Here is a 25,474-nt window from a genome sequence, read left to right on the forward strand (position 1 = left end):
TGGTTATGAATATCCACGTGCCGTAAGCGCGTCTGAAAGGTCACTAGATCCGTTGTCACCAGTCGAACGGTCTGTAAGTTGTCGCATTGGATCTGAATCGTGGGTACGCTGCGCTTTTCTACGGGAAACGTCGCTTCCAGCGCTTCTTCTGTTAGAAGGTATACGTTTAGCGCGGAGATCAGGCGGCTTGCAAATAGCGCTTCCTTTGCTGCTTGCGAGAGGGATAGCAGCTCAGCTTCCGTCGTAGATGTAGTGACCGTGGCCTGTTTGTTAGCGCGCCACGCAACGAGCCCGCCGAATAGCTTCATAGCGAGCGCCTAAGAGCTCTTCCGATCCAGGGAGTTGTCTACGAAGCTGGCATCTGACGCCACGATAAGCGTGTCTTCCTCGCTGCCGGGTTCGCAGCCGTATTCGAGGCAGAGGTAGCGGGTGGAATAGAGGTAGGCGAGCGCTCTGTCCGCTGCGCGTTGGTGTTTCGGCCCGGGATTCTGGTTGAAGCGCGCGAGACGGCTTGCCGCGAACGCGACGTCGGGTCTCGTCATTATTACGGCGTATAGGAGAGTCCCGACCTTCTTCTGGTACTGGTTAACTTCCCACGCGCTGGCCTCTCCTTCGTAGGGTAGAAGCTCCTCCAGGACCATAGGAGTATACAAGCGCGCTTCAGAACCGTCTTCTAACGCGTTAGCTGTGGGTGGAAGCAGCCGCCTCACCTTCTCGGCGTAAACTGCCTGCGAGAGCCATAATCGGCGTGTGGCTCGGTCTCGTATGACCTCGATTCCTAAAAACCACTGGAGGTCTCCGCCTCCTTCGAAGTGGTAGCGCTTCTGTAGCTCAGAGACCTCCCGCAGCGCTGCCTCCTTGCGCGCGCGGGGAAACGCCAGTACGCAGTCGTCCACGTAGAAGAAGAACATGACTTCGCCTTTTTGCCAGCAGCAATTCTCGCCTGCCACGCGTTCGAATCCACGTTCTACGAGTCCCTTTTCTAAGTGGCGTTGCCACAGGAGAGGGGAACGTCGTAGGCCGTATAGCGCCTTTCTCAATCGCAGGATTCTTCCTAGAACGCGGTAGCCCGGCGGAAGCTCCATATAGACGGTCTCGTCTAGATCCGCGTAGACGAAGGCGTTTACCGCATCGTATTGTAGTAATTCTAGGTCAAAGCGCGCGGCAACGGCCATCAGAACTCGGAACGACATACCTGCGAGCGTCGCGGCGTACGTCTCCCGCGCGTCTCTTGCTTGCTGGTCTCCTCGAATAACCAGGCGTGCCTTGAATTTGGCTAATCGCCCGTGCTTATCAAGCTTGTAAGTGTATACCCAGTGGCATCCGAGGACCTGGTAGCCGCGCGAGGCGCTTCTTGCGACCTCTTCCCACGAGCGGGACTCCTTGTGCCCGTCTAGGTGGCTTCTTTCAGCGCGCAGGAACTCCTCCCGGAAAGGGTAACGTTGCAACTGATCGTGAGACGTTGGCAAAGGGGCCAGATCCCTCCAGTAGGCGCCTTTCTTTCGGCCTTGCGCTTCCACGCGGGAGCGGAGCTCGGTCGGCGCCAACGCAGTCACCATATCCCGGTTACCGCGCGCTCTGAGATCCTTCGTCTCTTCTGCAAGCGTCTGGCTCCGGTCTCTGTAGGAGCTGGGCTCACTTGTCTCAAACGCTTCTACCACGGAGCAACCTTCCTGGGATTCACTTGCCTCTTGCTGACCTGTAACTTGGTCTTCCAAAGGGCCTTCATCCGCGCCGTCATTCCCGGATTTCACGGTGAAGGTTGCCTCGGAAACCCTCTCAGGGGCGCGCGGCTAGCCAGGCACAACGCGATCCCTTCGTGGGCCGTCTTGACGTCTAGGGTTTTGTTTATAAAGCGTCGTTCCAGCTAGAAAAGCAGCTTTGTACGACGTCCGTAGTGTGACCTTCTTATAGATGGGCTTCGTAGCGGGGATATCCCGCGTATGCTCTTCTCCCCACCCCCTCACGTCGAGCTCGGTAAGCACCGCGAGAAAGGATGTAGGAGGCGACGCCTCCGGCGTCGGAAAGGGCTCAAACCGCGCTCCCGTGTATTGCCCTTCTACTTGCTTAGGCGCGTCCGCTTTAGCGTTATGGTGCCCGAGCGCTTCTGCTGCTTCCAGGGCAGGCTCACCGGGATCGGCGTGCTCTGAGACTTCTTCTGCTTCTTCGTTAGCGCTTTGTATATAGTTTTCTGAGCCTGTGGTCTGTCTGATCAGCTCCTCTATGCGCTGCTGAATCGCCTGCAGGTCGAGGTAGTTGATTTCTTCCACTAGGGACCTGACGTTGCCGTCGAAGTGGCATTTCTCGTTAAACACCATATCGCGCGTGGTAAATACTTCACTACGCAGGGGATTCCATATCCGGAACGAGTTGCTTGATGTGTAGCCGACTATGTAGCCTATCCAGGCACGCGGAGCGAGTTTCTGGCGCCTGTTGCGCTTTCCTGACAGTGTGGTGAACCACGAGGGGTCGTTGAATACATGGATCGTTGATCCAGAGTCCAGGATCGCCGATCTGAAGAGCTCGTATGTCTCCGGAGCGGTGTGGAAGGCACTCGGGACGGTCCCCTTGCTTCGGCCATATAGTCAGTGTTCTTCTTTCGCTGGTTCTCTCACCTTCCTGACACGGTTTGCGAGCGTTTCGTCTTTTCTCATCCGCTCGTCGAGGTTCGCGAGAAGCTCTCTACTCGGCTCGTACCACTCAGGGCGCTCCCGTTCGTTGACGAGCCAGCACTTCGAGAGCGGGTGAGGTTTCAGGCACGCAGGGCACAGCCGGTTGCCCTCGCTCTCCCCATCGCTTCTCTTCCGCGACCGGTCTCTGCAAGCTCCTCCTCTGGAGCGCGTGTTTCCTCGAGATCTCCGGCTGCTTCTCATTGGTACCGTTAGGCGCGCGGGGGAAGTTCGTTCCCCTTCCTCTTCGTTTCTTGAAGTGGCTTCTGTGGTAGGACCAAACGCTCCGCGTCCGGCCTGCTTCTTCGGGTTGTGTTGAGAGGTTGTTTGTAGGAACCGCCGCGCGTCTGACAGGACTTCTCCAACGCTCAGTTTCTCGCTTTCGACGCGTTCGTCCTTGACGGTCTGGTATGAGAAGATCCATGTATCGGCGTAGCTGTGGCTCACGGCGTAGGTGAATTCCGGGAACCATATACTGGGGAGCTCGGTACCCGGGACGCCCGCCGCTGCTGCTTCGTGGATTGATTCTTCCCACTTCGTAAGCCACTCTTCCAGCTCTTTCTTCGTTGCGAGTCGCTTCCGCTCCGGTATCTGGAGCGCTCTCTTATATGCTTCGCTCGCGGCGGTGCGTCTCTCACGAGTGGTTATCCCTACGCGTTCCTTCAACGCGTAGACCCAGCGGTCCAGTGCGCGGTCCGCGGTACAGCAGCTCTTGAGGAGAGAGGTGCTGACTGTATCTCGGACCCAGTCTTCGAGCACGCGAATCCCTTTCAGGAACGCTTCATGGGTCTTGGAGCGCTCCATATATTCAGACCGACGTTCCTTATACAGGGCGAGATTGGCTGCCGAGAGCTCCTCCAGCGCTTGTGCGCGCGTTTCGTAGTCGGCGTCTTCGTTTAGCACTTCGGCTTTGCCGGTCTTGGGGTGATCGTATATTTCGGGGCGCTTCGGCCGCTCCATCCGCCGCTCGAGACGCGTTTGTCCCGTGTTTAAGGCGCCTGGGCGCTGGGGATCGATATATCGCCAGAGGTCGTAGGACTTGGCCTTCGACTGCAGCTGGTCGATCCATAGGATCCAGTCGGCAGGGGTATTCAGGGTGATTTTCGCGCTTGAGGAGGACATTTCGACGATAGGGGTTCAATTGGGCGCGTAGAAAGGGCTTTCGTATACGTAGAATAGATGGCTAGCGGCGTTTAACGTAAACGCAGCACGTATCAGACTGTTAATTGTCGAATTGAGGGTTCAGAACGATGTGTATTCCGTTATGTGTGTAACTGTCTAAGGGCCCTTCAGGGGCGCGTAGGGAAGGGGGTATGCCACCCCCTGACCCGGGGCTCGGCGCTCGGAAATAGTGTTCTGCCGAGCGTTGCCGAAGCCTCGCGTAGCGCGCTCAATCTGACAGTTTCCTCAATAAATTGACATGTTCTCGCGTTGTGGCCTGTATTCCCGCATACGCCACACCGACGATGAGTCGTCTCAGACCTCACTTTGCGACCACTACTCCGTCGCGTTTCCTCTTGTAGTTGCGTGTCTGCCTCTCTTTGCGACTGTATATCCTCTCCAGTAGATATAGTAAGACTTCCTCCTTTCTGTAGACGTGTTTTCTTAGCCCTTCGACGCCGACTTAATATTGCATTCTCCTCTCGAAGGATTTGAACCTCTGACTCTAGTAATGCTACCCGATGCCCTAGTCCTTCTGTCCCTCTGGCTAGCTTACTCACAGCACTATAAATTGATGCTGGAGAGCTGCTTCGGTGGCGTGAGATTCGACTCTTAATAAAAGTAGACTGTGATCTTGCTTCGCTTGGGTTGCTCGGCGTCCTAGAGATCCAAGGGTCTGGTGTCTGAGGGACCCCCTCCTCAGGCGTTGGCGTTCGGAACTTTACATCCAGCTTTGAGAGAATACTTTCTGCATTCAAAGGGACAAGTCCAGCTCCTCGGAAACCTCCCTGGATATTTTTCCTCGTAAAAGACTGCTTAAAAGCTTCGTGAAATGCTGCAAAGAAATCTTCCTTCGAGATATGGGTTATGCCTCGCCGCATCTTATTCTCAATTTGCCGACCGTAGGCATTCTTTAACGGCTGAAAACAACCAACATCTAAGGGTTGAAGTAGATGAGACGAGTGAGCCGGCATGCACAGTGTAATAATGTTGTTTTCTTGACAAAAGAGCTCGAAGGCTGCGGAGTGGTGACTTTCATGACCATCAACAACGAGGAGGCGATATTTCCCAGACGTACGTGGTTTTGTATAAATGTCGAAGTGTCTGATCCAGTCAATACCTCTCTCGTTTGTTGTCCATCCATTTTCAGACGTTGCAATAGCCCAATCGCCCGGAAGAGAGGTTTCTGTATACCAGCTTGAGAGGTGATACTGGCCTGCAACGATGATGTATGGCGGGATGCTCTCCCCTTGGGAATTAATAGCCTGGATAACTGTAACCCATTCCCTATTGCCAGGCTGTGTCATCTTCGTATTTGAACGCCTTTCAGCACTTGTAACAACCATTCCAGAAGCAATAACGCCCATCATAAAGCCGGTCTCATCAAAGTTGTAGATATCAGCATCAGCAATACCATACTTCGCAATTGTATTCTTCACAAGCGAAAACCAGCCACGAATCACCTCTGGATCTTCGCATTGAGCTCTCTTATAGTCATACTTGCGAAAGAAACGCGTCCTAAGCTGTGGTTGTCGCTTGACGAAATTAGAAGCCCAGCGCTTCCCAACTGGAGGCGCGTCGCGCTCTGCGAGAAGTCGATTGGCCATTTCTTCCACACCACTCAGCCGGGGAGGAAATGATCGCGCATCTAGGTCGAGAATATACTCAACTATTGTCTTCTCTTCTAAATCTGATAAATTCCGTGAATTAGGCATGCTGTCGCGTCGTGAGACTATTCCCTTTAGTCGCCGGCTTAATGTTGCGTGACTGACTGTATAGAGTGCACCTGCGGCCCGAGCACTAAGTTTTGGGTCATTTCTCATTGCTTGAAGGGCAATTTGTAACCTTCTTTCAATACTAGCTGATTCCATGATTTATTGTAGAGGAAAAGGTGCCGGTCGCGTCAAGGTGCGACGGTCGCGGTTTACTGTCTCACTCGCTTGTCTGTCTCACTCGCTTATCATGTACGTTAATAGTAAATTAGTTCTAATCGATAGTTTATGATAGTTGAAAGTGGTGTTGTTGACTAGAAGGTGGGGATATTCCCCCTTGGCCTGTCACGTGGGTCTGGGAGGCTTGGGCCTCTCAGCCTGGCGGGCGTGTGGCTGGAAGTGCCACACGACTCCGTATTCCAACTATCGCAACAGGATCTGTCGTTACACAATCTCACCAGTTTTTTTGACTGAAACAGTTGTCAAGCACTCTATCCCAAATGAAATAGAAGTACAATATATGGCTATTTGTCGTCCCGTGATGTTAGTAGATTCGACATAGTAGCCAAACTACCTACCTTATGTAGTGGAAATCTTTCGTTCTATCCTAAAGGATATAATACTCTTATAGACATTATGAGACCTCAAGCTTTTATCGGAGCCTTTTCCTTGCTTGGAATCGGGATAGCAGCTGCTCAAAACTGCACATTCCAATCGATTACACCGTCAACCAACCTTGTTTGGTGCCGCTGCGAGGGCCCTTTCTACTGCGCCAAGCTCGATGTTCGGTAACCCAACTGTGGCCACTCTCGCACTCACTGACCCTTTGTGCAATAGGTACCTCTTGACTATTTGAATCCTCAGCTCGGCCGAGCCTCGGTCCCGTTAATGAAGCTTCCCGCAGATCCGGCTTCCCAAAATGGTCCATACCGAGGCATGATCCTCATTAACCCTGGCGGTCCAGGTGGTTCCGGAATCGAACTAGCCCGCAGCAGTGCAATCCAAATCCAGCCTATCCTAGGCTCAAACTATGACATCGTAGGTTTCGACCCTCGCGGGATTGGGCTCAGCGAGCCGCGAGCAAGCTGCTCGGCAGGAAACTCTACCCGTCGACGAAAGACTCGGAACGTGCCTCGCCTGGGAGACGCATTCTACAACGAGCGTATCGAAATCTACAAGGATATCGGTGAACGCTGCCAAGCGACCATTGGCGCCGATACTGCTGCCGGACCACACATGACAACCGCCACAACGGCACGCGATATGCTCAGCATTGTCGAAGCCTTTGCCGCCACCCCTGATGGTGCCCGCGCGGCACTAAACTCCAGTCAGCTGAACTATTACGGTATCAGTTACGGCACCTTTCTTGGACAGACCTTCGCGTCAATGTTTCCCGACAGAGTTGGACATGTTGCGCTCGATGCCGTCCTCAGCCCCGAGGGTTACCAGGAGAACGGCACATATCCCAACATGAATCATGTCGATGGTATTCTAGGGGCATTTTTTATTTATTGTCACGCCGCAGGGCCAGGCTACTGCGCCTATTATACTGGCGACACCCCCATGAATATCTTTGAGCGGTGGAACGCGTCATTCTCGCAGCTTGATGCTCGTACAGCAGAAGCCGAGGGTTGGGAGAATGCCACCGAGATTGCATCTGCTCTCCGTGTTTTCAAAGACGGAATTCTTTCTGTCGCTATCGAACCGTTGGCTTCGTTTGGCATCATCGCACCCGCGCTTGTACGTTTGGAGCAGGCGCTGGATGGGGGCTACCTCGCTGTCTGGACAGAGCAGGTTAAGCTATTACTTGGGGAATCAGAAGATGCAGAAGTATTGGATGGAAATCTTGAGCAGAATATCGGAGTGACGTGCTCGGATCAGAAAAATAGGCTGTATGGGAAGTCGCTGGAAGATCTCCGCCCTCTGATAAAGCAGCTGGAAGACCAAAGTGTGATTGGGGAAATTTGGGCTACGGTGGCACTAAGTTGTACCGGATGGTCCATCAGCTCCAACGACGTTTTTGAAGGGCCTTATGGGGGCAACACGTCATACCCGTTGCTTTTTGTTAGCAACACATTCGATCCTACAACACCCATTGAGAAGTAAGTGATTCATGGTCCATCTATAACCCTATAAAAGTAATTAACCATGATGAACAGTGCTATTGCGAACGCTCCCAAATTCAGGAATTCTCGGAGGCTTACTATTGATGGATTGGGCGTACGTGGAAACTCTGATATCTAACGCAAGGCCCAACACTGACACTCTCAATTCAGCATAATTCCTTCACGACAGACAACCTGTGTGGCTTCGAAGCCATTAGGTCCTACTTCCAGGACAAGATGTGCGGCCGAGAGCACTATTGTCCGCTCGAGATTGGGCCGTTCGGCGTTCAGTTGAACGGAACGATTCAGCAGAACCTTGAAACTGCAGGGTTAGCAAGAATCCGCGACTTGTACTAGTGATGTCAAGTGAGCCGCCATGCTTGATACATAAAAAGGTGTGGGGAAAAAACTCTATAGATAAGCCCTCTGTAAGGCATGGCTTCAGGATGCTGTTTGAGTCGCAACCACTGTACTTAGTGCAGGCATCTGCTATTCTCATCAGGACGGCCTGTCTATACAGTTGATAAGGTACTAGGTACCTAAAATAAGATCTTGCTTTATCGGACTTGATGGATGTGACATGAATCCTGTGCCTAGACATCAACTACACCTCCACATACTGAAGATGACCTTTGCTCCTAGTTATACTGGTGCATTGATCATGTTCCACATCTCCAGGACGAATATGACCAAACAGGAAACCAAATCGGCCATCCGGCCATAGACAATCCCGATCCGGCTGTGAGTGGAGACACGCCGGGCCCGCGGAGCACGGCCTTTTCCGGGAGGCCCCGCCGAATGCCGAAACGGCAAGAGAAGGCTCACACGCTCATAGAAGACTAAGGTGCATCGAACTCCGAAGTCATCTCGGTGTTTATTCATCTGAGAATTTAACGTGTGGATGGTTCCGGATAGAAGTCAGTTCAATTCCTTGTTGTGTAAGTAGTGAAAGTACCGTACGCGGAACGCTGTGTGGGTCCCATTAAACAGTTAGTGGAACAGTCGCGAACACAACGCGCTGAGGACGCGCCGCGCCAGGCCGGCCAGCTGTGACACCACCAATGCGCATTACATTTCTTAGCGCTTAGAATCTTACCCTGCCTAGAATACTCAACCCACTCAACGACACAAACATCATCAGTCACGATTGCGCCGTATTCAATACTGTCACAAACATCACGTCATTTTCTCACAGAAACCCGCAACTTTCAACTCGAAATCAGAGCGACAAGATGGCCCTCAAGCGCAAGCGCTCCAGCTCCGAGCTCGTGGCTCTCTTCAACTCCCCCGCCCGCTCCGACTCGAGCATGGAATCCTTCGATTTCCCCGTCTCTCCCAGTCCCGTCTTCCCTCGTGCCTTCGCAGCTCCCTCGCATCTACCAAGCCGGACGATGAAGCGCTTCCGCGACAACAGGCCATCCGAGGATGAGGTACATCGTAAGTCGAGCTCATGACACCATGAAGCTCAGCTTCAATGTATGGCCAATGCTGACACCTGGCTCAAAACAGAGCGAACATTGAAAATGCTCTACTCAGCCCAGCAACAAAACCAGCACCTCGCCAACGAACCATCCCCGAGTCCCGTCCCCGCTCCTTCAGCGCGTAGCACCCAAAAGTCTCTGCACAGCTTCTGGAACATCAGCTCGGCAGCACCCAGTGTGACGAGATTCACGAGCCCATCTGTGGACCAAACGACACTCAATCCTGCGAGTTGCGAAGACTGCGGCGCGGGGCTGGGCTCGTCGGGCGACGCCGACAGTATGGAGGTTGACAGTTACGGAGGGGACAGCTCTTGCGGTGCGTGTGGGAAACACGTCTGTTCCCACTGCTCTGTCACGAACCTAGGGGAGCAAAGGAGGTGTCTGCAGTGCGCCGGACGAAAATCATGGGTTGCCGGGAGCGCACCTGGTTGGGCGACGTCGTCAGTTCGCATGTTCTAATGTTTTTGCAACAAGGCGATTTTGACTTGATGGTTTCGCTATACATGGCATTTTGGGGGCTTTTGCAATGCGGGTTGCTTTTTCAACCCTTGGTTCGCCTCGACGGCACGGCGTTTTGGGCGGCAGATTGCGTTTTAGGCGTTAAAATGTATGAGACGCAAAGGATACCAGGCATAATGAATTCAAGTATTTGCAGCAAGCCACTAGGCATTCATAATCATCTATAGACCAGCGACCCGAGAACTGATGAGGCGCAGACGCAGGAAAGTGGCGGGACCATAACTTTAGTTAGGGATCTATGATAGGCTGCCCGTCAGTCAGTCAACCATCTTAACGGGATGTTGAAGTTACAGCTTCAAAGAGTCGTGGGCCATTGAATTTCAAACCCGTCGCAAAGCCAGAAAAGTCATGTCACTGAGAACAGGCTCATCACTGCTAATTCCAAAGGTATGAATGCAACATTTTTAATTTAGTCGAAACGGCATGGATAAACATCCAGAAATTAGCATAAGGCTACCTCTTCGCTGGACAGCGATGGCAGCTGCACAGCCGCCCAATTGACTGACCAAATCTGCCAGCAAGCGAATCACAACACACATCTCGTGGCGCAGCTTGCATGCGCATGAGCATCCGCGCGGTTCTCTCTGAGAGGCCAAAATGGACGCACCAGTGCCGTGCTTCTCCGATCAAATCCAGTGTGCTGACATTCAGCCCCGGCTGGCAAGGCGTACAGTGACGGATCAGGCTGAGCGCACCATCAACATACGTCAAAACTCCTTCTCGTCGTGAACTTTTTTGAATCTTGATAAACTTCTAATCGTAGTACTTGTTTTTTGGAACACGCCGAATCCGAACTGTAGCCATGGCGGAAGCTCTCGGCCTTGCGGCAAGCATCATCGCCGTTGTCGACATGACAGGCAAGGCGGTCAAACTATCCGTTAAACTCAAGTACTTATGGAACGAGGTCAAAGACGTCCCCACAACTCTTTTGGAAAAGGCCGAGGAGCTCCAGGATATCGAAGAGTTTCTTCGTGAGGCTGAATGCCAGAGTACCCTTCAGCCGGTCCCTCACTCGGTTTGGAACGACAAGTTCATGCAGAAGGCTATCACGAAGGCCCGCGTTGCTATGAGCGATCTACAAGCAACCATAGAGGATTTAAATGCTCAAGTCACCGACAAAAGGAGGTACAAGCGCAAGTTTGCGACCGCCAGGGTGCTAATTCATAAGGATAGCTTGGAGGCAATGGAGCGGAAGCTTGATCGCGCTCTGAACCTCTTCAAGATGGCTCAGGGACTCTATTGCGCGTGCGTCATCACATATCTTGCCGACTTCAGAGAAGCTGCTAATGTTTCTGACAGTACAATGACCAACCTATGCACATCCGTCATCGTCCAACGTCTTCCGGAGCCAGTGAACACCTCGAATGGCGCTTCAGCTAATTCTGGTCGTGCAATCGAGGTACAAGACGCCAATCATCTCGAAACTTACAAGTCGGGTCTCGAAAAGGCGACCGTTCCGGATGCCACAACCATAACCCAAGGGCGGACCTTGATAGGTAGACTTCACTATGGCTTCGGGAACCAGAGCGGTCACATTTCTATGAGAACTCCTGACTGGCTTTGTCGTACTGTATACTCTCTCATGGCTAAGAGAAGCACTTCGGGGTGGCAGTTCAATCTGTCAACCTTTTCAGTCATTGACCTGTTTGACGAAGAGGTAATCGTGGCCCTAGAGAAGGACGATGTTGCCTTGATGAAGAAGTGCCTGTACGATAACAATCTGACTCCATTCACTCATAATTCTATTGGCCTAAACCTCCTGCAAGTTAGTTGTTTCGAATCTCCCCTTCCAAACCTGTTTCTTCCTCCAAGTATTGGGCTGACAAGCGGTGCTGACGATCTAAACAATAGTTGGCCGCTGACCACGTGTCCGTGAAAATTGCCAAATGGCTCCTGGAAATTGGTCTGCAACCTGGCTCCTTCAGCGAGTATCCCTTTCCTTGGGACAATCCGATAATCTTACCAGTTGTAGCAAGGACCCCCCTAGAAATTTTCTTATTCTTCACTGTTCCTAATGACGCCAGCCCTTGGGTAGAAACTCTCAAGCTCTTCGACACTTATGCGCCAGACATTTTATCCGTCGAAAGCAATCTCTGGCACTCGATATTGAGCATAGCATCTTTCCACCGCATCCGAAACATTGGGCAGATTCTGTCAATCGATTACCTATCCGTTGCATACCCAATCAGGATTCGTCATGCTGGCATTAGCATAAGTAGGGCATTATGGAGCTGGGAAGAGGCTCTGTGGCTAATCCCGGAACTTCGAGCTCCCACAAAGGAATTGCTCGAGGTCACTAGGTGCAACTGCAACTGGGGAGTGGCGGACTTGGTCGCCTCGGGCGTGGGGCTGCAGTTTGCCTCCCCAAAGAGCAAGCAAGGCGAGCCAGAAACTGACAGAGGCTTCAAACAAGCACTCGGCGAGATCACAAGGCTGGACCCCGAGGAAATTTCACCTCCTTGGGACAAGTTATCAGTGTCTCAATGGACTCCAATCTGTCATATGATAAGCCGTATGCTAGGCAACTTCGATAAGTGTCCACCAGATGTCGTGGAGCAAGCCTTTCAATCAGCAATCTGGACATGGGCGACGACACTTTATGAAAATGGCATGGATCTCCTGGAATATGGTCGTAGGGAAAAGGAGAGGTATCAAAACGGCGGTTTCTTCTCTCGGTGGGGAACAAACCCAAGTTGGTTGTGGGAAAGAGACCTTATTTATAGGAAAAGGTCACGAGTATTCCTGATTGCTATCCTGGGCATCACGTACGGGCCGCTACCGGAGCAATGGAGGCTGTGGTGGACACCAGCGGACTTGGGCTTTGCTGAAGAGTTTTGGAATATGGTTGAAGACCCTATTATCAACATCCCTGGGAGTTGGAACGATGATTTTTGTGACACCGCGGAGGATTATGGCTTATACACACCAGGGTTTGATTGGGATGAGAATATTGTGCTGCCGCGAATGATCTGGTCCGAATACCGGAAGATAAAGCCACCGGTTTGAGTCGAATCCCACCATTCACATTACATCCTCTCACTGAGGTTGCCTAGAAATACATTATCTATGCCTTTGACGTTGACGTCAACTGTTCTGGTTGAGGCAAATGGCAAAGCTGCCCAGAGGGGATCCACCCTGCAAATCAGCCACCTTGAATCTGCGCCGAAATTGTTTCCCCCGAGGTTTTTGTTCGCTAAAGAAAAAATAGCAACAGTTTCGGTTCTCGTGTTGGTTGACTTGACGTCGGCGGGTGCTCATTCAATCACGTTCCTGACTGGCTGCAACCCATGTAACTTAGCCGCTGAGGCCTCACGACAGGCCCAGCCTGCTGCGGCCTCTCATCTGCGCCACTGCTCTTTCTGAACGTATGTTTTACGCAGATCACCTTAAAGGTAATTTCGTGTACTATGCTTCTGTTTCTACGCATCTTTCGCCTTGTGTCTTACTGTTGATTGCTCTCCGCATGTTTTGCGGAACTCTGGTAGTCGGTTTTGAATCCCTCCAATTTGGCCGTATTCAAGATACATGCAACGATCCATGATCGACTTATGGCCGGCATGGAAGTCGTCTCAGGTAGCCTCGCCTTTGCCCAAATCGGGGTCAGCGCCGGCAAAGTCATCATCGACGCCATTCAGCTATGGGACCAAGTCAAACAGCTACCGAAGGAACTCCAAGTGCGCATTAGTAGGCTGGGATACCTCAGAGATGTACTCTCCCAAATCGAAAACGAGATCGAGAGGTGCCCAAGCCTGCAAGTGCGTCCAGCTACCCAGGGAAGCCTAGAACACATACGAAAGGCGGAGGCGGCGCTCTCTCACCATGTCGAAAAGCTCAATGCCAAAGTACAGCAGCCTAAAAGCAAGTTTAAGCGGCGTGTCAACTCACTAAAGGTTATAACTTTTGAAAAAGAGGAAATGGAAACGTTGGAAAAGGAGCTTGCCTGCGCCATGGAGCTGATGGAAATGTCTATCTCCTTGTTTCGTGTGTAAGTTGCGCACTCCAGAGTTATGATTACTGAACTGACATGTTGATTTAAGAGCAAAGTCTGAGTTTTCAGAAACATTCATAATCGATCAGACTTCGGCGCGAATTAATGAGTATATCATGGCTGGTCAAAACGACGCCATACAAAAGACGGCACAAGCAACCGTCAACTTGGTGAAGGCGGAGCTGCAACATTTAATTGAAACTAAATCAGTCAAGACCGAAAACACTCATTGTAATAGCCTGATATCGGCGAAAAAGGGCAGTACGAAAGGTAACTGGTCTTCATGCCCTGAGACTTTCTTATTCGGAAAATGCTCGTTCCGTCGCTCAAAGACCGATAACCGATGGACCGCCTCAGTCGAGATACCCTGGTCGCGACGTGTCGGTGAGCTATACTGGACAGGATGGCAATACCGGTTCCATACTTACAACATACGACCAAACACCTCTCCGGCGTTCAAAGCTGCTGAAAGGGGGGATGTAGCGGCTTTGATAAGTCTCTTCAAGACGGGTCAGGCGACGCCCTTCGATAGGAACGAAACGGGCCACTCGTTGTTATACGTAAGTCGTGATATCTCCATCGTTTCCACGACAGTAGCTGAAACAGAAACCAGCTCGCTGCGGAAAGTGCAAGGGTGGAAGTCTGCCGGGTCTTAATTAACAACGGTGCCATCGCCGACGACGAACGAGACATGCACGACTAGTAAGTTATCGATATCCACCCCCACCCCCCAAACCCAGATAATCACTTGTTAAAAGTCTCTAACCAACGTGTCTAGCAATCCAATAGACGCCATCATCATAGCCCGCCAGAATTTCACTGGAACTCATGATCCAAACCGCACGGAACTCATCAACCTCTTCCACTCCGCCGCCTCTGCCTCGGATACACTCACAACGGAGCGTCTCTTCAATTTCGTCCGAGAATTCTCCTATAGCGACAACTTCCTCCGAATCTACCTGTCCCAGTTCTTGAGAAATTACTCCCAACTCCCCGTTCGCGATCGCGCAGAGGCAGTCAGGCTGGGGTCTTTCATCGTCCGCGACAACATGACATGTAGACGCCTCCTCCATCCGACCAGCGAAGTCATCACACCCGCTGACGTGCGAGATTCCGTTAGGGGAGGTTTCTCGCTAGTCCACTCGGCTGCTATAACTCTTGGCAAGAGACTTGCTGACGATGCTCAGTATGACGCCAGGACCTTCCGCGCGCGGTCGTACACGGTACTCTGTAGCGATTTCGTCTCTGATATTGTACGGGCAGCAGGCGCCAACGACCTGAATGGCGTGGAGACGGTCGTGCCGTGGGACCGCTTTCACGTACCAGTCTGGAAAGGCACGCCCTTGATCTCCCTCATAGGCGGGGCGCTCTGCCGTCTCTCGTCTAGCGTGCCCCCTTCTCAATGGGACCTCATCTTTCAGATGGTATTGCGACAGTGGCTACAGGACTTGGAGACTGCGGGCGTGGATCTACTGGAATACGGTCGACGCGAAGCAATGGTCCAAAAGTTCTTGTGCCCAGAAGTGAAGGGCGCTTTCGACAGTGATGCGATCATTGCGTCCCGCAGTGTAATCCGCAACCAGCTGCTGGATTGCAGCAGAGAGTCATGGATGCAAAGCGTAGGCTCGGACTTTAACCGAGTTGATCTATACTGGACCCCTATTCGAGTTATTGCTTTTGATTACGGCCCGAAGTTGGAGGACTGGCGGCTGCGGTGGGTTGTCGACTCGGAGGCCTTTGCGGGTGAGTTTTGGAGGTCTGTAGAAGCGCCGACTAGCACCATGCCGGGCAGTTGGGTGGAATAAACGTTCACCTAGAAATTCATATCGCCCAGCCTCTGATGGTATATCTCACCACAATTTAATGTAGTGTTGTCTGGGCTACTGGTGAGAATTGTGAATGCAGCAGGATTAACCGCCGAGGAAGACTAGCGGCGCTAATGCCCGGCCCCTTCGGGGGAGGCCAGGCGGCTATCCCGGCCCCACGGTACCCCACTACAGGTGGGCAGGAGCTCACCCCGCGCCTTCGTCATCACCCGCCCTCTCATACCTCAAGCTCTCGTGTGGTGCGGGGCAGGTCAGGTCACTCAACCTTCCTAAAGCTCCAAGCTCTCTCCCTATCTCTTCGTCGTCTTCATAATACGCCCACTTTTGTCACCGGCACAAGGACAAAGCGCGTCCGAATCATTCTAAGGATTCTTGTACAAACAAATCATATTCAGACATGGCTTCCAAGACCACTCGCCGACCTGGTAAGCAAGGCGAGTGGTACCTCGGGGATGCAGAGGAGCTCTCGAAGCAGCTCAAGGGCTTTCTATCTGATGTCCCTGATCAGATTGACGACAGTGGTTTGCCCATTCCAGGCGCAAGGGTCATTATAGCGCCGTAAGTACTTCTTACGACCACTCGCTTCTCCCTTTCTCGTCAGTTCCTCGAACCATTAGAAATGAGCGGCCCAACTGACAGTATTATGACGTCTACAGCCATGCTGGTTACAGCTACTCCGGCCCAACCGCGGCATGGGCCTACAAAGCTCTGGATCTCTCCAAGGCCAAGCGAGTCTTCATTCTCGGACCTTCACACACATTCTATCTGCGTGGCTGCGCTGTCACGGAGTTTAAGAACTATGGTACGCCATGGGGGGAGCTCAAGGTCGACGAGGAGGTCACCGCACGTCTCGGCGATGAGTTCGACATTCCCGCCATACCTACCCGCAATGACCTCAAGGAGCACTCGCTAGAAATGCACCTGCCATATCTTTGGATCCGGCTCGAACAGACGTTCGGGTCGCCCGAAAACTTTCCGCCTGTTGTACCGATCCTCGTCGGTGACAATGACAAGGCCGAGGAAAAAGAGATTGGCCAGTGGCTGGCGCCGTACCTCAAAGACCCGGAGAACGCATTCATCGTAAGCTCCGATTTCTGCCACTGGGGCGGCCATTTTGATTATACCGTTTATTGCCCCGACGGCGACATCAACAAACTGCAGAGACTGTCACCGCACGGCCGGGCTCCCACTGGCCCACCCATTCATGAGACGATCAAGATGCTAGATGACCTGGCCATCGAAGCCATCAAGACAGGCAAACACGACAACTTTTATGACAACCTCAAGCAGACGAAAAACACAGTCTGCGGGAGGCACCCGATTGGCGTGACGATGGCGGCGTTGGAAGAACTAGGCGAAGACCACCCGAAATTCAAGTTCGTGCAGTACCAGCGCAGCAGCATGGTCACAACGCCGAACGATTCAAGCGTAAGCTACGTGTCGGCATATGCTGTGGTATGAAGGGGCGGGGGGGAAGGGCCAAGTGTCAAGTAGAGTACCTGCTCCGCAGAGACGCTGAGTAATGGGAGGGGGGGCGATAGGAAGTCTCTGGGTTTGTACCAACAGCAGGAACGGTGGCCGGATGCTCAGGGCGCGTGGGCATGAAGGAGTTTTGTGATGGGCTTAGACATGGGTTTCAACCCAAGACGAAGTGACAAGGGAGAGCAAACTTTTTCTTCAGCTAGCAAAGTCACCATACGTGAGATCATTTGACGACATTCATCCCGTGTGTTACTGAGGTCAGAGATACGGCTGTTGCAAAAGACTCAGGTAGAGACGACGAGCCGGTTATGAGTAAAACGCATATTGTGTGCATGAATGCTCGGGTCTGATGTTGTTGTCAAGCCGGATCTGAGGGGTAAGAGGGGCATGACTACGAACGGACCGAAAAGAGCCGGAGTGAGGGCCGTATGCTGTCCCGTTCGGAGGGACATGACGAAAGAATCGGACTTGGATCGCGGCTCGTTGCTTGGAGAAAGGGCACATCCTGGGGGGTTCCGAAGCACAGCCCTACGGTCCTCCCTGGACACAACCGCGGCGACGCTAGACCAGCTGAAGGGATGGTGTTTGTGGGTTTGGTGGTGTGGTGTCAGCAGCTCTTTCGCCCAAAGCGGCACATATTGCGGGCTATTTGTTAGGTTAGGCTTCGACGTGACAGAGCACTGGAATGTGTCGGCTAGAGCTTTTGGGAGGGAAGCTTTCCCTTCACCATGACCATCGAATGAGATGATGGGAAATCCATCAGTACCCCGCGCACCGTGGCAATGCATAGCGGTCCTGTAACTGAAAATTCCAAGAAACTTGGTGAGCATTGACTTTGTGAGTTGCGGGATTGCGAGGGGATGTCCCCAGCACCAAGAGGCGAAAAGAGTTCAGAGTTCTTCGGAGCATGGCGCGGGAGATCTAGACTTGGCTGGTGGATAGAGGAGGAAAGTTGCAGATTGGTTGAGTTGGCTGTGACTTCAAGGGAGAGGGAAGGAGGTGTACCCCGGGCACGAAGGCGCAGGAAGCTCCGCGGGACTGGCAGCCGACAGCAGCGGTGTGGTGTGGTGGTGGATTAGCGATAAACGGGATGGTGGGAAGGCTGTGTCTACTTGGTGCAAAAGGCTAAATGCTGGAGCTGTCCGTAGTCAGGGCTGGAGACTTGGCAAGCTGAAGCTGTCTTTTTGGGGGGGTTGTAGTATCCTCTTTTTGGCTCCTTTGAGGTCGCTTGTATGTAGTTATCGAGAGAGTGCGAGGTTCCCCATAGTAAGCTGTTAGGCACCTGTATTTCACCCAGGTAAAGCGGAGCAGTAGCCGGGGATGTGGACGAGCGGTGGCCTTGGAAGGCGAGTTAAGAGGCCTGCCTGGTGATGACGAGCTTACGGCTTGCATCAGGCAGAGTCTAAATGTGGCGAAGGAAGGGTGAGATGGCCAGGGGTGTGTTTTTTTTCTCTGTGTTCCTGGATAAGAATCACTACATCATCCGCAAGCAAAATAGACAGATGGAGACAGAGTTGCCGCAGCAAGAGCTGAGCCTGATGGTCTTGTGGCCCCCCCCATCTGCCATGCAGTCGCTAGGCATGCTGGGTGAGGCTAAGCTCAGCCGTACGGCAACGGATACGGTGACGGAAGTTCAAGAGACGCCATCTGCATGTGTTGGTCTCTTTAGTGCGTTGCCCTTCCGAGACCGTAAGCATGGAAGCGAAGCGGGGATGCAAGTGGCTGGAAGGATTCGACAGTTTTTGATTTGTGCCAGGCTGGACTGTAGGTTTGCTCGGAATTGGATGATGAGATGGTGTGGGTTGGTTTAAGAGGCGACATTCCCGTTTCCCGGCTGCAGCTGAGAATCTACTCCCTTAGCTCCTCGATTTCTCGATTCTTCAGCTTCAGGTGCAATTCTTGGTGTTGCTTGTTTTCTGGGGCAGTCCACTCTAGGCACTGTCAAACACCACACACGCCTTGTTTCTTATTATCTTTGGATTCCCGTCTTTCATGATCAACAAGAAGGGGAATAAACAATAAAAAGAACAACGATCGGTCAAACGAATTGATCATCCCATCGACGAGCAGCACACCCACAACGAAAGGAAAAGAAAAAGACGCAGAAGCAGTAGCAAAAGCAAACACGCGACCAAAACACAAAGGTGGAGAGATTTGGATCGTTAGGCGCCTGATTGGACCGTCGGAGCATTTTCGCACCTTCCCAGCTATTCTCTGCTGTACCCTCGGTCGCGACTTCTTTTTTTATCGACCAACAAAAGGCAACTGCACCGGTCGCAGTTGAAACCAGAAAGGCAGGAACGAACCTAGGAAAGACCTAAAAAGCTTCTCCAGGAAAGGAAGGGACCGACAGGTCGGGAATTCGATTCGTTCACAGCGCCTACCACCAAAGGCCACCCCTGCCCGATTACGTACCTTTGTCAGCTTTTTTGGGTGCTTCGCCTACTTTGAACACCTGAGACTCGTGACTTTGAGAGACTTTGAGAGACTTTGGAGGCTCCCAGTCATCGTCACAAGCAATTCACACAACATCAGCAAACCTTGGGGCTCTGCATCAGCAATAAGACCAAGGTTGACTTTTTTGTTATTTTGTTTTTCTATGGTGTTGCATTGGCACGAACAGTCAGCATCGAGAAGCATAACAAGGCACAAAGCGCGCCTGCAAAGCTAAAGAAACAGAAAAAAGACCTTCCCCTTATCCTTATACTCATCTATAGCAAAGGTCATTTATCTGGTCAACGCTATCAAAACATACGCACATACCCACCAACCATCGATACCCAGGAATACACTTCTCTCTGGGAAAAAGAGCCTTGGCATTCAAACCGCCACATCAAGCGAATTAGAAGGCGCATTAATTTATTGGGTCCCTCATCCTCGCAACTCCAGCCTAACGCCTCAAGTTTATTCGTCCCCGTCGCCCGCCGCCTGTTACACCACGAACCAAAGCAATACCCAAGCTTCAGGGTCCAATCATTTACCCAGTCATCAGCCAATCAGCCTTCAATAGGCCGGATCCGCTCGAGTCGAGACACTCTTTTTGGGTGTTCCTGTTCCTGCTGCACACCTGCACATCGCCCCCTTTCCCTTGCGTGTGTTGTTGCATCGCCCCTGTCGACCTACTTACTTACTACTGGTACCTGATTTGACCTTGATCTTCATCGTCTTTTTTGGTGCCAAGTATCTCTTCAGTTCCCGACTTCACCAAAAAAACTACGGGCATTACTCATATCCTCCCCAACACCACCCGAGGCGCAATCAATTACGACTTTGATTTCGCCCGTATAATAATAACACACACACACACATATACACGTAAATACATACACACACACAGACCAGCAACGCCTCTCACAATAAGCCCGGACCCTCCATCATCTCTCTTCACTCAGGCTAGACGCTTCGCTACCTAAACGGCGATCATTCCGCAGCCAGGGGCCCCCCAAGCTCCACGCCCCAGTTCCCTCACAGACAATTCGAATTTCTGCTACAAAGAAGCGCCTCAAGCCACACCTCTGTGTCCTGCGTCCTGCGCTTTTTCAAAGTGGCCCATTCGCCTCGTCTCGCTTCTCCCCTGACCACGCCCACCCCCGGTCTCTTCCCCCCCTACAACTACTACCTTACCCTGTCTCTCCTACCTTTCTCTTATCCACAACCAAAGAGAAAGAAAGAAAGGGCCTGGGACTTGCTGTCGTCCAAGCCTGTTGTGTGGTTACCGTCGTTGTCTTCGTCTTGTCGTTTGTCGTAAAGAGCCCACACACTCTTTCGATCTTTCGACACTGCAACACACCACCGCCAATCCGTCTCATCTCCTTTATTTGACAATAGCCCATTCTACCCGTACTCAATTGCTTCTACCCGCCTGCGAGGAAAATCAAATTCCAACTCGACCAAAACATCAAAATCAAAGGCATTACTTCTCTCCTTCGCTCCGCGACCGACGTCGCCAGTAAAATCACTACCCGCCCCGTCGTCGCGCAAGGAAGAAGCCTACGCGCTTCGCAGAAGCAGCCATGAGTGTCAGTGTTTCACCCCAACCCTCGCACTTCCGGTGTTTCGACCGTCGCCCTGTTCCTCTTCTGCACTCGCTGCCCTACCCTACCAACGTTGCATTGTACCGTCCTCTGGCCTCTGTCAATGGGCACATGTTCTCTCGCCCCCCTTCTCGAAGTCGAGAAAGTCTACCCGTTCCCTCTCTGCAAGCCGCAAAACTTTTGACTTCCCCAATCACCAACCTTCTTTGCACCTCACCATTCTTGCTTCAGCCTGGTTGCGTTGCATTTGTTTGCTGTTGCTTGCTTTTTGAATCCCTTTTTCCGAAAGAAAAAAAAAATTACCACCACCCTACCTACCTCCTAATCGATCTTCCTCCACCACCGATATCCGAAGCCGAAAACTAACATCATGTCACAGTACGGGTATGTTTCTTTGTCAGGAGCCGACGGCGCCCACGACGACGAATACGATCTCTCTCGCGGTAGACTAACAGACTCAACTAATGATAGATACGGTGGTCGTCAAAACCCCTTTGACCAGCGGGATGACTCCCCCTCGGGAGGATACGGCGCCCCTATGAGAGGTCCTCCTCAGCAGTCTTTTGGCTCAGGACCGTCTCCCTACGGAGGAAGAGGATATGATAACGCACCGTCAATGGGTAGGGACCAATACGGTATGCTCCTGACCGCGACGGTCGTCCGCGTCCGTGTGCTGACTTTTGTTTTTCCCCCCTAAACAGGAGCCAACGTCGAAATGGAGTCCCTCGCCCAGAACGCCGGTGGCTTTGGCCAGTCTGACCCTCAAGCGATCCTCAACGAGTGCCGATCCATCGATCAGGGCATCGACCAGATCGAGTCGAACCTGAACCAGCTGCGCATGCTGCAGGAGCGAACCCTCACGGATGCCGATACCTCAGCCAACTCGGCGACCGCCCGCCAGCTAGACGCTCTCTCCTCCGAGACCATGACCATGTACCGATCTCTCACCGACCGTGTTCGCCAGGTCAAGTCCTCTCCCGATGGTCAGTCCGCAAGAAACGCGCCGCAGGTCGGCCGCGTCGACCGCCGCCTCAAGGGCGCCATCCAGCAGTACCAGCAGGTCGAGTCGCAGTTCCGCAAGCGTACTCAAGACCAGATGGCCCGCCAGTACCGAATTGTCCGCCCCGACGCCGATGAGCGCGAGGTCCGTGAAGCTGTTGAGGACGCCGGTGCCGGTGCCCAGATTTTCCAGCAGGCCGTTATGCAGAGTGGTCGCCAAGCCCAGGCCAACGCTGTCCTCAGCGCCGTCCAGGACCGCCAGGCTGCCCTGCAGAAGATTGAGCAGCAGATGGTCGAGCTCGCCCAGCTATTCCAGGATATGGATGTGCTCGTCGTGCAGCAGGAGGCCGCTGTCACACAGATTGAGCAGAAGGGCGAGGAGGTTGTCGAGAACCTCGACAAGGGTAACCAGGAAATTGGCGTCGCCGTCACTACCGCACGCGCGACCCGCAAGAAGAAGTGGTGGTGCTTGGGTATCAGCGGTATGTATATGGCGGTTATTGTGTGCATGCGGCACTCGTCACTAACTCTTTTCCAGTCCTCATTGTTGCCATCATCGTTGCCGTCGTTGCCATCTATTTCGCCGTTATAAAGCCCAGCCAGGCTGCACCTGCACCCGCCGCGGCCAAGCGCAGTCTCAACCTCGAGTCCCTCCCCATCTCCAACAGCGTGCCCGTCGATATCGGCACCGTTCACCCGCAGATCCTCAAGACGAGCAGGATCATGCGCCGAATCGTTCAGCCGGGCGCCTCCTGGGAGCCCAACGCCGTGCAAGATGCCTCGGTTGTTCCTCGCGTTGGCGGCAAGTGGGACATGCCCGCCGTCCGCAACTAGACGTCACCCCTATCCTCCGACTCTGTATAAAATGCCTCCACACCACCTTTTAACCCCGCTCGCCTCGCACCCCACCCGAGGCTCATGTCTCCTTATCCTCGTATAACCGTCCTCCGACTTGACGTCCGGATCGATTTCTGATAACCTTTTACTACTATAAGAGTTACTCGCCTTTTTATAGACGGAATGGATCAAGGCAAGGCGGCAAATTTTCATTATTTCTCTTGTAAGGTGGAGTATCAAAACAAGGGAAAAGATGAAGAGAAGGCAGGATTCCGGGAAACCCAGGTCCCGGGGATGCCTGCGCCCAGAAGCTTTATATCGTATAGGGTGTTTTGAATACCCATAACCAGACTTTCTTTACTGTTACACCGTTTCCCTCTGTGGGCTGTGCGTCGCGTCTTGGATTCAGGATTCCCCTTCCAGAGTGGGATCGTATTTGAAAAATGTTGCGGGCGTTGTTTGTGCGACCTGACTGCTGGCTATTTTATTTGTTGCATTAGGGGCGTTGTTAGCATGAGTGTCGAGTAAATATAGTCAGATTTTGACTTGATTGAAATCTTAATCTTTGTCTTGCAGGGTTTTGAGTCTCGAAGTGATGTGCGCTTGGCGTGAGAACGGTGATGATTAATGGTACTTGCTGATGTAGATTGATGGGATTGGCGTTCTGCTTATGAGTGAGTAGTTTGGTTTGTGATCATGGACAGACAAGTGCCATGTGTCGTTATGACAAGTCCGTTTCAGCATGGTTAATCGTGTGAAACGAACGCTGCACGGCGTGGATGGTGTTGGGGCCGGCGGTATGATGATGCGTCTATCGGTCCTGGCGGTATATCCCAGTTTATCTGTGTGAACCTTGAAAGGGAAGACATGACAGCAAGGCTCGGGCGTGACGACCTGAGTCTTGGTCTTTTTTGGTTTCGTTACTTTGATAGTGCGTGCTAGACGTAGAGCAGACATGCTTCAAGACCAATACTTATAATCTATACTGCTGGAGTAGATAGGAACATCGATTGGCTGTGGTATTGGATGTTGGTCGAGTTGAACCTTGCTTCTTACGTTGTTTGCTGGTGGAGTTACGCGAGTTGTGTTGCAGGGTACGTCACTCGTCTTTTACAAATCGCTCTAGACAAAATTTAGTAGCATCTTTTACGTTTAGATCGTTCAATTTGTTTATTTACTGGGAGAGAGCGTCGCACGGTATGGTATATTTGATGGTGGCTACCGGTGGGCAGGCTCGATGCAATCAACCTCACCGGCCACGGCTTCACAATGTAGTTTCAAGGGCATCATGGTGCTCGATGCACTTTTCTTATCGCTGTCACTTGAGAGACATGAACGGACGTCTCTTACTTGTTAATTCGCTTTGTCTGTTGGATTTGAAGCAAATTGGGAAAGCTTACATTGCAGAATCTTTTTTTCGAGAGTTTCATATAATCTTGTTGTTTCGGAGTTGAATAAACAACTGAAAATGTGCAAGTAATTCGACAACACTTTTTCTCGTATTCTGTTTGAATGCAGTATGATGTAACATAATATTCTATGCTAACTATAACCCACTTGACACGTTACTTCCTTTCAAGAGCACAGTGCAGGCTCACACTACTATTTGACCTTCCGGCTGGGCGTGGGGTGCACAGCGTTCCGTCTACCTCTTTTCAACTGGACTTGATGTGCAAGAAGCCGTAGACGTTTTGAAAACGTATTCTTAGATTTCCATTGGCTGTTGGGTACTGTCATCTCAACCGAAAGGTGTGAGGTCGTTATTGTTTACTCACTTCAAAGAGTCGAAGGCAATTTTGTCAGAGTCTGGGCGCCTGTCCGTTGATTGCTCTACCACATGAATTTTAATAAGTACGTACTCTCGTCGTCACCCTGCCGAGTTCTATATTAACTGTAGTTATTCATTATTTACAGACTAAATTCGATATATGTTTTGATTTCAGCTTATGAACAGTCATGCCGCGTGAGCCGAGAGTCACCCAATACTCGACACAACGTAAGGTAGAGTGATGTGCAAGGCACCCCGCCTACTGCGAGCTCTTTAGACTCCAAGAATTAAAAAAATACCATCGTCTGATGCTCTAATCACAGAAAAAAATTATACAAGGAATTAATCTGTGCCATACCGACTTTGTTATCCGGGCATGAAAACTCTTTCATCAATCCAGCTATGATTTGACAACCCGCCCTCCGCAGTTTGCCGCCATGGAGAGTCTTCCTCGGTGGGCTGTAGAGGGTTTCTCTCCGCTGGGAGAATCGTGAGCAGAATGGACTTACTGAAAGTGACATTGACAAGATCTATCCTGTAAGAAGTCATACGTGATTTAGATTGTTCAATTTCAACTTTGCTATTCAGAGTGAATTTGCAGACCAGTACCATTGACATCCAGTTAAACTCAACATTCCTTGCTTCCACTCTCTATCCCCATAATAAAAGGATTTAAGTGCTCTCACCAAATGAGACTGACATTCGGAATACATCTAGGAACCATATCCGCCTGGTCACACGTTGTCATTCATGACCTCGCGCCAAGAGGGAAATTCATACAACTATACCATGCTCAACTTGCTAAATTGGGAAAAGTCACGGGGGGTTGAGCCAAACCTGCAGAACAGATCCCGTCTTGCTTAAGAAGTACGTTGGCGAAGCCACCAGAGCTA

The 25,474-nt window shown here is 51.9% G+C and overlaps 8 protein-coding genes across 8 annotated transcripts; 6 read left to right on the forward strand and 2 right to left on the reverse strand.

Annotated features, from left to right (window-relative positions):
• Positions 1-2,585: 2,585 nt before the first annotated feature.
• On the reverse strand, positions 2,586-3,473 carry CTRU02_209586 (gag protein; the record flags this gene model as incomplete). The annotated part of the gene is made up of 1 exon (XM_036730344.1): positions 2,586-3,473. The coding sequence occupies one exon, from the start codon at positions 3,471-3,473 to the stop codon at positions 2,586-2,588; it is 888 nt and encodes a 295-aa protein (XP_036578044.1).
• Positions 3,474-3,958: 485 nt separating this feature from the next.
• On the reverse strand, positions 3,959-5,701 carry CTRU02_209587 (transposase; the record flags this gene model as incomplete). Its single annotated transcript, XM_070205297.1, has 1 exon — positions 3,959-5,701. The coding sequence occupies one exon, from the start codon at positions 5,699-5,701 to the stop codon at positions 3,959-3,961; it is 1,743 nt and encodes a 580-aa protein (XP_070060945.1).
• Positions 5,702-6,178: 477 nt separating this feature from the next.
• Positions 6,179-8,004, forward strand: CTRU02_209588 (uncharacterized protein; the record flags this gene model as incomplete). Its single annotated transcript, XM_036730343.1, has 4 exons — positions 6,179-6,325; positions 6,380-7,644; positions 7,702-7,762; positions 7,819-8,004. 4 exons carry the CDS (start codon positions 6,179-6,181, stop codon positions 8,002-8,004), a joined length of 1,659 nt encoding a protein of 552 aa, XP_036578043.1.
• An 875-nt stretch (positions 8,005-8,879) lies between these two features.
• CTRU02_209589 (orf21 protein) lies at positions 8,880-9,587 on the forward strand (the record flags this gene model as incomplete). The annotated part of the gene is made up of 2 exons (XM_070205298.1): positions 8,880-9,084; positions 9,157-9,587. 2 exons carry the CDS (start codon positions 8,880-8,882, stop codon positions 9,585-9,587), a joined length of 636 nt encoding a protein of 211 aa, XP_070060946.1.
• An 862-nt stretch (positions 9,588-10,449) lies between these two features.
• Positions 10,450-12,653, forward strand: CTRU02_209590 (uncharacterized protein; the record flags this gene model as incomplete). Its single annotated transcript, XM_070205299.1, has 3 exons — positions 10,450-10,892; positions 10,947-11,412; positions 11,499-12,653. The coding sequence occupies 3 exons, from the start codon at positions 10,450-10,452 to the stop codon at positions 12,651-12,653; spliced, it is 2,064 nt and encodes a 687-aa protein (XP_070060947.1).
• A 551-nt stretch (positions 12,654-13,204) lies between these two features.
• On the forward strand, positions 13,205-15,440 carry CTRU02_209591 (uncharacterized protein; the record flags this gene model as incomplete). The annotated part of the gene is made up of 4 exons (XM_036730342.2): positions 13,205-13,632; positions 13,685-14,195; positions 14,249-14,337; positions 14,414-15,440. The coding sequence occupies 4 exons, from the start codon at positions 13,205-13,207 to the stop codon at positions 15,438-15,440; spliced, it is 2,055 nt and encodes a 684-aa protein (XP_036578042.2).
• A 418-nt stretch (positions 15,441-15,858) lies between these two features.
• Positions 15,859-16,922, forward strand: CTRU02_209592 (uncharacterized protein; the record flags this gene model as incomplete). Its single annotated transcript, XM_070205300.1, has 2 exons — positions 15,859-16,019; positions 16,118-16,922. The coding sequence occupies 2 exons, from the start codon at positions 15,859-15,861 to the stop codon at positions 16,920-16,922; spliced, it is 966 nt and encodes a 321-aa protein (XP_070060948.1).
• Positions 16,923-21,347: 4,425 nt separating this feature from the next.
• Positions 21,348-22,810, forward strand: CTRU02_209593 (snare domain containing protein; the record flags this gene model as incomplete). Its single annotated transcript, XM_036730341.1, has 4 exons — positions 21,348-21,361; positions 21,449-21,612; positions 21,679-22,458; positions 22,515-22,810. 4 exons carry the CDS (start codon positions 21,348-21,350, stop codon positions 22,808-22,810), a joined length of 1,254 nt encoding a protein of 417 aa, XP_036578041.1.
• Between the last annotated feature and the right edge of the window lie 2,664 nt (positions 22,811-25,474).

Source organism: Colletotrichum truncatum (assembly GCF_014235925.2).
Source record: "Colletotrichum truncatum strain CMES1059 chromosome Unknown Contig_0006, whole genome shotgun sequence".
Taxonomy (NCBI): Eukaryota; Fungi; Ascomycota; class Sordariomycetes; order Glomerellales; family Glomerellaceae; genus Colletotrichum; species Colletotrichum truncatum.